This window comes from Podarcis melisellensis, assembly GCF_964234715.1.
Source record: "Podarcis melisellensis genome assembly, chromosome: 12".
Taxonomy (NCBI): Eukaryota; Metazoa; Chordata; class Lepidosauria; order Squamata; family Lacertidae; genus Podarcis; species Podarcis melisellensis.
The window spans coordinates 60,574,870-60,586,009 of NC_138544.1; the positions used below are offsets into that span (position 1 = coordinate 60,574,870).

Below are 11,140 nucleotides of genomic sequence, written 5' to 3' on the forward strand. Positions count from 1 at the left end.
TCAGCATCCTTGGGCACAGGAATAATCATCCATGGGAAAACTCCAGATTCCACCCCCGCCCCCTTGGCAGCAGCTCCTCGTGCCAAGCAGAGGTGGTGAAGCTGCGTGCCCAGTTCAGCTGGGTGCCAAGGGCAGGCGGGGGACCCTCATCCACTCACCTGCCCCAGGAAACACCTGCCCCGGGTCACCTGGCAGCTTCCCCCTCCCTGGAACCCCGGGGAAAAGACCAAACGCTTAAACCCAGAAGCAATGACAATGCCAAGGCACAGCGAAGGGCCGCTCCGGAGCATGTGCAGAGTGCGGAGCCTTTTTCACCCACCCCTCGATCACCAGCGGTCCTGCGGGTGGGGAGCCAGGTGCCCTCCTGGTAGCTGGGCTACAGCCGCCATCCCATCCCTGGAGTTGGGAATCTGAAGCAGGGGGAGGGCGCCCGGTTGGGCAAGGCTGTCCAGGTTTGCCCAGCAGCCACGCGAAGGCACTTTGCCCACGCCTAGAGGCACTCTCTTCCCGCTCCGGAGCCACAGTCGCTGCTGCCCAGTGCAGGATATGGCAGCTGCTCTTGCGCTTGCCCCCTCCTGCTCTCCGAAGCAGCGGGTTGGACTAGATGACCCCCGGGGGTCCCTTCCAAGCCGGCACTTCTGCAGACTGCCCCCCACCCCCTGCAGCCCCAGGCGCGCCTTTCTGCCCGCGCTCTTGCGCACGGAGCGGCGCCAGCCGGGAACTGCAGTCCGTCTGCGGGCACGAGCGGGGAGGCGCGGGCGCGCGCTTGCAGGGGGCATTCTGGGAATTGTAGTCCCAGCCCGGCCGGGAGAGGAAGGAGGGCGGCTGCCTCCAGCCCCGCCGGGGTCCCAGACGGAGAGCCATGCAGAAATACGAGAAGCTGGAGAAGATCGGAGAGGGTGCGCAATTGGGGAGGGGGCGCGCAGCCGGGGGGGGGGTGCATGCAAGCGGGAGGGGGGGTACAACCGGGAGCAGGAGATGGCGATGCCGGGGGCTTCTCCGTGGGAGGTTTGGATGGGGGGCTGCTTCTCTCCCCCCCCCCGCGATCTGTGCCGCTGGTGCCGGGTGGGGCGAGGAGAGGACTGCTTTGAGCCTGGGGGTGGCGGCCTCTGCATGCATGCAATGCACCCCCCCCTGAAAAATAACCCTGGAGGAAATTGGGGGGTGTCTGGTGCAGGCTGGGGGTCCAGCGGCAGGAAGGCGTGGCAGATGCGCCCCCGTCCCGGCCAGGGGGGCTCCTCTGCAGGGCTGGGGTGGGGGGGGGCCTGCAAAGTGCTTGCCTCCAGGAATCAGCGAGACCCTTTTGTGTTTCTCTCCCCCCCCCCCAAAAAAAAGGCACCTACGGGACGGTGTTCAAGGCCAAGAACCGGGAGACGCACGAGATCGTGGCGCTGAAGAGGGTGCGGCTGGACGACGACGACGAGGTGGGGAGACCCCCGCGACCCCCCGCCTCCGGCTCGCCTGCGCCGCCCTTGGGAGCCGGGACTACAGCTCCCATCATTCCCCGCCCGCCTGGCCAAGGGCGGGGGATTGTGGGAGTTGTAGTCCCGCAGCCTCTTTCGGCAGGGGATGCTCTGCGCCCTCCTTGCAGATGCTGCGGGGGGGGGGGAGGCGCCTCGGTCCTTCTGCATGCCGAGCAGCTGCTCTCCCCCCATGAAAGGAGAGTGAGGTGCTGGGCGGGGGCAAAGCGCCCCCGATTGCTGGGATTTGCATGCTAAGGGACCCCCCCAGGGCAGCTGCATTCTGCAATAATAGGGCCTTCGCGGTGGGTTTAGCCTGGGCTGTCCCCCCATCCTTCTGCTTTGCTGGTGGTTTGGTGATGCTTTGCCCCTTAGCGGGGGGGGGGGGGCAAGGGAGACTAAAACGGCGCATCTGCAGGAAGAAAAGGTGCAGGATCCTTGCAGGAAGTTCCTTGACTGGAAATGCAGAACCCCGGAATATTTGCAGGCGCAAACAGCGCTGGGCTTGGGGGTCACATTCAAGCACCTCAATAGCATCCCAAATGCTCAGTAGAAAGGATGTTGGGGTGGGGCTGGGGGGCGGAGCCTGCTGCTGTTTGACAGGGGACCCCCCCACACACACACATGCAGAGCAGCCTCGCCCTCCCAAGTTTGGGGCAGGTTTCTGAGAAGAGTTCCCTGTTCCCTTGTTAGTCCCCACGCTCCCTTGGTTGGGAGCCATAGGAAAGGGAAGTAAGATGTTCCTTAACCACTTCTGGTGGGTGGGGGGATTCCCTGTCTCCCCCCCCCCCACTTGCCTGCCCATTGTGAATGAATTGGGGGTGTGGTGGGGGTTGAGGCTGGCAGTGCCTCCCTGACCCTTTCCCCTCCCTCCCCCTCCTCTTTCAGGGGGTCCCCAGCTCTGCCCTGCGGGAGATCTGCCTCCTGAAGGAGTTGAAGCACAAGAACATCGTCAGGTGAGCTGGTTGGGGGGCTGAGGCTCAGCTCTGGGGTGGAGAAGGGCAGGGGGCCGTGCCAGAGCTTATTCCCTGAACTTAAAGACCACCTTTTCCTCTCCAAGACGCTCAGAGTGGTGCAAATGGATCTCCTCATTTACCGTATTTTTCTCTCCATAAGACGCACCTAGTTTTTAGATGAGGAAAACAAGAAAAAAAAATATTCTGAACGAAACAGTGGATGGATGATCTAACCATTGCACCACACTGGCTCTGAAAGAACCCATCCCCTGGGGTGCTCCCTCATTTTGGGCTCAGCTTGCAGGGCTGACTCAACTCTGGGCTTGAAGCTCTGGGTGGGTGGGGGGTGAGCGTGGGGCCTGAGACCCCGGCTGATCATTTCCCACACATTTCCCACATGGAATCCTGCCTGTGTCACAAAGAGAAGCATTGAATTGTAGAGTTGGAAGGGACTCCGGGAGTCATCTAGTCCACCCCCTGCAAGGCAGGAATCTCAGCTGAAGCCTCCATGAGGACAGATGCTTAGAAACCTCCAAGGAAGGAGAGCCCACCATCTCCCGAAGGAGACCATTCCCCTGTCAAACAGCTCTGACTCTCAGAAAGTTTTTCTCCTTTCCTGCAACTTGAAGCCATGGGTTCGAGTCCTACCCTCCGGAGCAGGAGAAAGCAAGCTTGCTCCATCTTCCTTGTGGCAGCCCTTGAGATATTTAAGGATGGTTCTCATACCTCCTCACAGCCTCCTCTTTTCCAGGCTAAACCTCCCCAGCTCCTTCAACTGCTCCTCATCAGGCTTAGTTTCCAGACCCTCCATCATCTTGGCTGCCCTCCTCTGCCCACATTCCAGATTGTCAACATCCTTTTTAAATTGTGGCGCCCAGAACTGGACACAGGATTCCAGGTGTTTGTCTGAACAAGGCAGAAGAGAGCCGGACTATGACTTCCCTTGATCTGGACACTAGACTTCTGTGGATGCAGCCCAGAACAGCATTAGGGTTTTGTTTTGTTTTTTGCTGCTGCTGCTGCATCACACTGTGGACTCAAGTCAAACTTGTGGTCCACTAAGACCCCCTAGATCCTTTTCACAGGTGGTAAGCCAGGTGTCAAGGTCCGTGTAGTTAAAGCTCTGGTTTTCCCAGTAGTGATGTATGGAAGTGAGAGCTGGACCATCAAGAAGGCTGATCGCCGAAGAATGGATGCTTTTGAATTCTGGTGCTGGAGGAGACTCTGGAGAGTCCCATGGACTGCAAGAAGATCAAACCTCTCCATTCTGAAGGAAATCAGCCCTGAGTGCTCACTGGAAGGACAGATCCTGAAGCTGAGGCTCCAAGACTTTGGCCACCTCATGAGAAGAGAAGACTCCCTGGAAAAGACCCTGATGTTGGGAAAGATGGAGGGCACAAGGAGAAGGGAATGACAGAGGACGAGATGGTGGGACAGTGTCCTCGAAGCTACCAGCATAAGTCTGACCAAACTATGGGAGGCAGTGGAAGACAGGAGTGCCTGGCGTGCTCTGGTCCAGGGGGTCACGAAGAGGTGGACACGACTAAACGACTCAACAACAACAAGCCAGGTGTCCTCCATTCTGCATTTATTCCCCACCCTTTTCATCCAAGGAGCTGCAGGTGGTGTCCATGGTTCTTGTCCTCCTCCTCATTTAACCCCCACAACAATCCTGTGAGGTAGATCAGGCTGAGAGTAAGTGAGTAGAGGAAGCGCACACCATTCACTGGAGCCCCTATTTTCTCTGCCGCCCCCCCCCCCAGGTTGCACGACGTCCTCCACAGTGACAAGAAGCTCACTCTGGTCTTTGAGTTCTGTGACCAGGTAAGGAGGGAAGGAGCAGGTGGCTGTGCTCAGATTTCGCAGAAAGAGCCCTGCAGGGCTGGCTCCGTCCTGTTCCCACAGTGGACGGCCAGGTGCCCCCCAGGGAAGCCCCCAAGCAGGAGAAGGGGACAGGATCCTGTGGGGCTCTCCCTCAGTTCTCCTGTGTGGCGAGAGAGAGGCAGCAAGGGAAGCTGGACCTGGGCATCTGGGGGTCCCCTCTTCATCCTGAAAATTTGGGGGTGCCTCTTCCTGGGAGTCCAGCCTGTTTGGGGGTCTCCTGGCCCTGCTGCTGACCCCCTGCCTCCCCTCCTGCTTTCTGCCCCCCCCCAGGACCTGAAGAAGTACTTTGACAGCTGCAATGGGGATCTGGACCCAGAGATTGTTAAGGTGAGGAGGGCACAGGGTGGCCCTGGCGAGGGGCTGAGTGGAGGGGTGGGGACAGGCGTCCTTGTGGGGGGCAGCTAGTGCTCCGCCCATCCCCCATGGCCAGGCTTGGGGTCCTCACACCAGCCTCCCCCCCCACTCTCTCCGCAGTCCTTCATGTACCAGCTGCTGAAAGGTTTGGGGTTTTGCCACAGCCGGAACGTCCTGCACAGGGACCTCAAGCCCCAGAACCTCCTGATCAACCGGGTGAGTGTTGGGGGGCCATATTGGGCAGGCAGGGGGAGTTGGGGGGGCAAGACCCAGCGTGGCTCCTGCAAAGACCTGCCTGTTTCACCTTTCCTGAGATGGGGGAGACCTGGGAGGGGCTGTGCCCTTGGACTTCCCAAAGGTCTCCTTCGGTCTGCTTATTATGGGTTGCCATCTTAGCTGTGTTCCCTGCACGGCAGGGGGTTGGGCTGGATGACCCCCTGGGGTCCCTTCCCACCAGCAAAAAAACCCATGATTGGTGCTTTCTAACATGCTCATGAAAAATAGGAGGTTTGGGCTGAGCAGTGAAGGGGCCAGATCTGCCCACGATCCCATTTGATTTAGGGGGGTGTCAGGGTACACAGTGGGGGGGGGCGTCAAGCTGCAAGGGACTTCCAGGGAGTCTCCAGGTCTAAGGAACATTGTCGGTATGGGCACCTTGGGGATTTCCCCCTCCTTCCCTGGGGCCTGGGCAACGTTGCCCCTCGCCTGGCTCTTTTTCCTCCGCTGACCACCTGCTTTTGCCAACAGAACGGGGAGCTGAAGCTGGCAGACTTTGGGCTGGCGAGGGCCTTTGGGATCCCCGTGCGCTGCTACTCGGCCGAGGTGAGGAGCAGGGCTGGGCGGGCAGTGCCCCTCCATTGGCACAGGGAACTGTGGGACCTGCCCCCTTCCTTCCCTCCCTTCCTCGCCCCTCCTCTGGGCCACTCACTCTGCAGAGCCTCCAATCCTCCCTCTTTTCCAGGGACGTCCCTGATTTAGAGAAGCCGTCCTGGTTTTTGATCTGATCCCAGAATGTCCCACTTTCCCTTAGGACGCCCATGTTTTCATTGGAGAAATGTTGGAGGGGATGGAGTTATCTGACCCCCCACCTGAAGGCAATCCTGTATAGGGAAATTTATTTCATGTTTAATGATTTATTATGTTTTTATATGTGTTGGAAGACGCTCAGAGTGGCTGGGGAAACCCAGGAAGACTGTGGGGTATAAATAGTAAAATTATTATTATGGAATGGGATGTCCCTATTTTCATCAGAGAAATTTTGGAAGGTATAGCTCTGGTCTTTCTTCCCCAGCCCAGCCTGCAGAAACCAATTAACCTGTGGCCTAATAATAATAATAGTAATAATAATTTATTATTTATACCCCACCCATCTGTCTGGGTTTCCCCAGCCCCTCTGGGCAGCTTCCAACAAAATATTAAAATACAATAGTCCTTAGATATTAAAAGTTTCCCTCAACAGGGCTGCCTTCAGATGTCTTCTAAAAGTCTGGTAGTTGTTGTTGTCTTTGACATCTGGTGGGAGGGCGTTCCTCAGGGCCGGTGCCACCACTGAGAAGGCCCTCTGCCTGGTTCCCTGCAACCTCACTTCTCGCAGGGAGGGAACCGCCAGTAGGCCCTCGGAGCTGGACCTCAGTGTCCGGCCAGAACGATGGGGGTGGAGGCGCTCCTTCAGGTCTACTGGGCCTTTGAGGCTTTCACTTTGAATTGTGCCTGGAAAGTACTGGGAGGCAATGTAGGTCTTTCAAGACTGGTGTTATGTGTTCTCAGCAGCCGTTCCCAGCCCCCAGTCTTCTTTGATTTCCCTTCTACCCGATTCCTGCATTGCAGGAGGTTGGACTAGACCAACCCTTTGATTCTCCCTGCTGCTCCACAGGTGGTGACGCTCTGGTACCGCCCCCCAGACGTCCTTTTCGGGGCCAAACTCTACTCCACCTCCATAGACATGTGGTCTGCTGGCTGCATCTTTGCAGGTAAGGGGGGGTGCTTTGGCACTGGGGGTGGGCAGAAGGGGGTGGGCAAGGGCTCTGGGGTGCCACTAACCTCTTCCTCTCTCCCCCCCCCAACAACCCAGAGCTGGCCAATGCTGGGCGCCCCCTCTTCCCAGGAAATGACGTGGATGACCAGCTGAAGCGGATCTTCCGATATCCTTGGCACTTGGCATTGCAAGGGGGTGGAGGGGGGGCCAATTGGGACTGAATTCAGGGGGTTGGACTAGATGACCCCTGGGGATCCCTTCCAACTCTCATTCTATGGGCCTATGATTAGGGAAATTACCCACTGGAGTAGAAATCATATATGGAACAGATGGAAAGCTCTTCAATCTGAGCAGGCCAAAAGCAAAGAGTGAGGTTACCATAAATTCTGTCCTAGAGCTTCAGTATGCGGAGGACAATGCAGTGTTTGCACGCTCAGAGTGCAAACCATCCTAAATATCTTTGCAGATGACCTCCAAACCATCCTAAATATCTTTGCAGAAGTTTACAAAAAGCTTTGCCTATCGCTCAACATCCAAAAAAACAAATGCAGCACCAGAAAGCACGAAATATCCCCTCTGCAGCACCACAAATCCAACTCAATGGTGTAATGTTGGAAAATGTCAATCACTTCTCCCACCTGGGCAGATACCTTTCCACAAGGGCCGACACTGATGCCAAAATCCAGCATCGCCTGAGCTCTGTGAGTGCGGCTTTCTCCTGATTGAAGTGCGGAGTGTTTGAGGACTGGGACATTTGCAGGGAAACCAAAGTGCTTGTTTACAAAGCTATTGTACTGCCAACCTTGCTGTCTGCTTGTGAAACATGGACCACTTATAAACGCCATCTCCAACTCCTCGAAAGATTCCATCAACGGTGTCTCCGAAAAATCTTACACATCACTTGTGAAGACAGGCAAATTACTGTATTTTTCGCTCTATAAGACGCGCTTTCTCCATAAGGGGAAATGTCTGTGCGAATGCAGGCTCCTGGGCTCTGCTCAGTGCTCCCTTTAAAGAGCCGCGTGGAGCGTGTGTGCAGCTCTTGGGGGCTTTTCCCTGAGGAGGGAGAAGGGCTTGCTTCTTTGGGGGAGCCTTAGCCGGCTATCCCATAAGCCAGGACAGGCAGCAGGATCACTGCACAGCGATCCCGCATGCTGTCCTGGCTTCTGGGATTCAAAAAAAATATTTTTTCTTGTTTTCCTCTTCCAAAAACTAGGTGCGTCTTACAGAGCGAAAAATACGGCAATGCCAGTGTACTGGAAGAAGCAAAGATCACCAATGTCAAAGAAACAATTCTTCAACGTCAATTTTGTTGGAGTGGTCATGTTGATCAGATGCCTGGTTACCGTCTTGCAAAACAACTCCTCTATTCCAAACTTAAAAATGGAAAGTGTAATGTTGGTGGTCAACAAAAGAGGTTTAAAAACTCTCTTAAGGCAAATCTTAAAAAATGTAGTATAAATACCAACAACTGGGAAACACTGGCCTGCTAGTGCTCCAATTGGAGAACAGCCTTGACCAAAGGTGTCCTGGGCTTTGAGATGCTCGAACTCAGGACGCAAGGGAGAAATGTGCCAAGAAGAAGGCACCCTTGGCAAAACCACACTGATAACTTCTGCCCGGAAACCAATGTCCCCCCTGTGGAAGGATGTGGGGATCCAGAATTGGCCTCCAAAATCACTTTTGGACTCATTGTTAAAACTGTGTTTATGGAAGGCAATCTTACTCGGCTACGAGGGATCGGATAATAAAATAAAAGGGAATGCCCAGCAAAGCTGTGATTGGCCAGCTGGGGACCTGTGGCTCTACTGGGGTGGGGGGTGGAGAAGGTGTGGATCCAGCCCTCTTGCCCTGGGTGCCTGTTTCTTGGCCTCAGGAGCAAGCAGGGGTCATCTAGTCCAACCCCCTGCAACCACCTCCCATCTGGGACAGGCGTCAAACAGAAGCCCCGCCCCTCTTCCTTTCCTTTGAGCAAGCGCAGAGTTCTGGACACGCAGGTCTTTGCACTGAGGTTCCTGCACCACAGCGGGTTGGACTAGATGACCCCTGGATCCCTTCCAGTTCTGCCATTCTGTGATTCTATGGGGGTGTTGGGAGGGGTACACGGCTGAGTTGCCTGGGGGGAGATGCAGAGGAGTCTCCCAGTTGGCAAGGGGTCCTTAACTCTCCCTCCACGCTGCTGGGGACTCCGACCGAGGAGCAGTGGCCGGGGATGACCAAACTCCCAGACTACAAGGTGAGAAGACCCTTCCCTCTCCCAGAGCGAGACCCCTGCTCCATCGCCCTTCTGGGTGGGAGTCCACCCCTCATTGCACACCTCACCCGCCTTCTCTCCCCCCCCCCCAGCCATACCCCATGTATCCTGCGACGACTTCCCTCGTCAACGTGGTGCCCAAGCTGAACACGACCGGACGGGACCTGCTCCAGGTGAGTGCTTCTCCCCCCCCTTGCCCCCCTCCCTCCCATGAGGGGAGCTCCCTGCAGGGGGCTGGAAGGGGGTCTCTCCTGCCGGCATCTCTGTTCACCTTCCTTGCAGGTTTTTCTGCCGAGGGCCCTCCGTCAGGGATCCTTGAGCTCCTGCTTTGAGGGGGTTGGACTGGATGACCTTGGGGGGCCCCTTTCCAATTCCACGATTCCTCAGAGGGTGGCGCCGGCCTCTCCTTCCATCTAGGGCTTTCCACAGAAGTGGGGCAGCCGTCCCTCAGGGATCCTTCAGCTGAGATTCCCGCATTGCAGGAGGCTGGAATGGATGACCTCTGGGGGTGCCATGACTCTGAGCTCTCCCCCCCTTCTTTGCCTCCCCAGAACCTGCTGAAGTGCAACCCGGTGCACCGGATCTCGGCAGAGGATGCCCTCCAGCACCCCTACTTCACGGATTTCTGCCCCCCCTAAGGGGCCGGCGTCTGCGTGTGTCTGGTGTGGCCAGAGGGTGGGGGTGCATGCCTCCCCCCCCCCCGCCAGTGTACCAGTCCCCCTGCTGGAAATGCTGGTGCTGCAATCCTCACGGGACCATTTGGGATATTGGGGCGGGGGGGGCTGGCCCGGTTCCCCCCTCTTCCTCTTCCCGCCCCCTTTGCCTGCCCCCCAGCAGCCTCTAGTGGGGGCCCTGAGCAGCCCTGGAGGACTCGGACGCCTGTCTCACCCTGTGACTCTTTTATGACTCCTATAAAGCTCTTCTTCTCTTTCTCTTTCTCTCATCTGTATCGCGACCCCCCCAGCCCCACTCTCTGGGCAGGGGGAGTGGAGGGGCAGCCAGAAGAGGGCTCTGTGTGTTCCCCCTGGGTGGGGGGAGACTTGCTTGGCCCCTCCCATCTCCAGTGTCACCCTTGGGTGTTCTGCCTGGAGGGGCTCAGGGCAGCGTTCATGGGGAGGGGGGAACAGAAGAAAGGCTGTGCTGGATCAGGCCGGTGGCTCATCAGGTCCAGTCAGAACCTCGGGGTCCAGATAGACTGCCCCTGGCCCTGGAGGTTCCACACAAACGTCAGAAGAGCCTGAGCACAGGATCAGGCCAAAGGGGGCCCATCTGGTCCAGCCTCCTGCCTGCTCTCAGACAGACCAGGTGCCTCTTCTGGGAAACCAGCAAGCAGGATTCGAACACAAGAGCAACTCTGGGCCAGAAGGCTTTGATTGCCATCTCCTCCACCAACTTGGCTTCAAAAGCCGATGGAACAAATTCATGGAGGAGAAGGCTATGGACGACTATTAGCCACTATATTATTATTATTATTATTATTATTATTATTATTATTATTATTATTATTATACCACCCTTCACCTGTGCTCTGCCTCCAAAGTTGGAAGGAGCAAATGCTGTGCATTGCAGTTGCTGGAAACCCGAGGACGAGAGAGCTGCCCCTGTGTTCGAATCCCGCTTGCAGGTTTCCCATCGTGAGCCCCTGGGTGGCCCCTGGGAGAAGACGAGGCTGGACTGGATGCGTCCATGAAGGTGTCCAACCCTCTTCTAATGGCCTCCAGCTTTGATGGGCGTCCCTGCCTGCTGTGGCAGGGAGTTCCACCGATTAACTCTGCCATTCTCTCCCAATTCTTCCACCTTCGTGGGATTCCCATGGGAGTTTTCGCGTGACGAGAGAGGGAGAGAGCTTTCCTCCTTGCTGTGTATCATTTCCTAAACTTCTCCCATGTCCCCTGGATTCTCCTTCCTTGGAGATTTTTCAGCAGAGGTCGGAGGTCCAGGATTCTTCAGCTGAGATTCTTTCCTTGCAGGGGGTTGGACTAAATGCCCTTTGGGGGTGCCTTCCAACCCGACAATTCGATTCCCTTGCCTTTTCTCTCAGCTAGCCCCTCCAACTACCCCTGTGCCCCCCCTTTCCCCTGTGCCTCCTCTCAGTCCACACACATATTCCCAAAGCGCAACACAGACACAGAGTGCCCCCCGCCCCCCCTTTGACGCAGCAAATTGGCACAGCCAAGAGGCTCTTTAATGGTACACAGGGCAAAGAGGGTGGGGTGGGGTTGGGGGTCACACGGAGGTACAAGAGAGGTCGGGGGGG

General features: G+C 56.7%; 1 protein-coding gene across 2 annotated transcripts; it reads left to right on the forward strand.

The window, feature by feature from the left end:
- Nucleotides 1–14: 14 nt before the first annotated feature.
- CDK5 (cyclin dependent kinase 5) lies at nt 15–9,815 on the forward strand. 2 transcript variants are annotated; one of them, XM_081882691.1, is made up of 12 exons: nt 15–92; nt 1,336–1,424; nt 2,349–2,416; nt 4,180–4,240; nt 4,571–4,627; nt 4,775–4,870; nt 5,402–5,476; nt 6,528–6,624; nt 6,726–6,795; nt 8,805–8,865; nt 8,976–9,056; nt 9,435–9,815. In XM_081882691.1, the coding sequence occupies exons 1-12, from the start codon at nt 32–34 to the stop codon at nt 9,519–9,521; spliced, it is 903 nt and encodes a 300-aa protein (XP_081738817.1). In that variant the 5' UTR covers nt 15–31; the 3' UTR covers nt 9,522–9,815. The 2 variants fall into 2 exon arrangements, with proteins under 2 accessions (XP_081738817.1, XP_081738818.1); XM_081882692.1 differs by lacking the exon at nt 15–92 and adding an exon at nt 739–899.
- Nucleotides 9,816–11,140: the final 1,325 nt, after the last annotated feature.

What these genes read in the sequence shown, in the direction of transcription:
- CDK5 (XM_081882691.1), top strand. Translation starts at nt 32, where the DNA reads ATGGGAAAACTCCAGATTCCACCCCCGCCCCCTTGGCAGCAGCTCCTC. An exon ending in AGAACCTCCTGATCAACCGG is followed by an intron (nt 4,871 to 5,401) that starts GTGAGTGTTGGG and finishes TTTTGCCAACAG; the next exon opens with AACGGGGAGCTGAAGCTGGC. An exon ending in CAGCTGAAGCGGATCTTCCG is followed by an intron (nt 6,796 to 8,804) that starts ATATCCTTGGCA and finishes CTCTCCCTCCAC; the next exon opens with GCTGCTGGGGACTCCGACCG.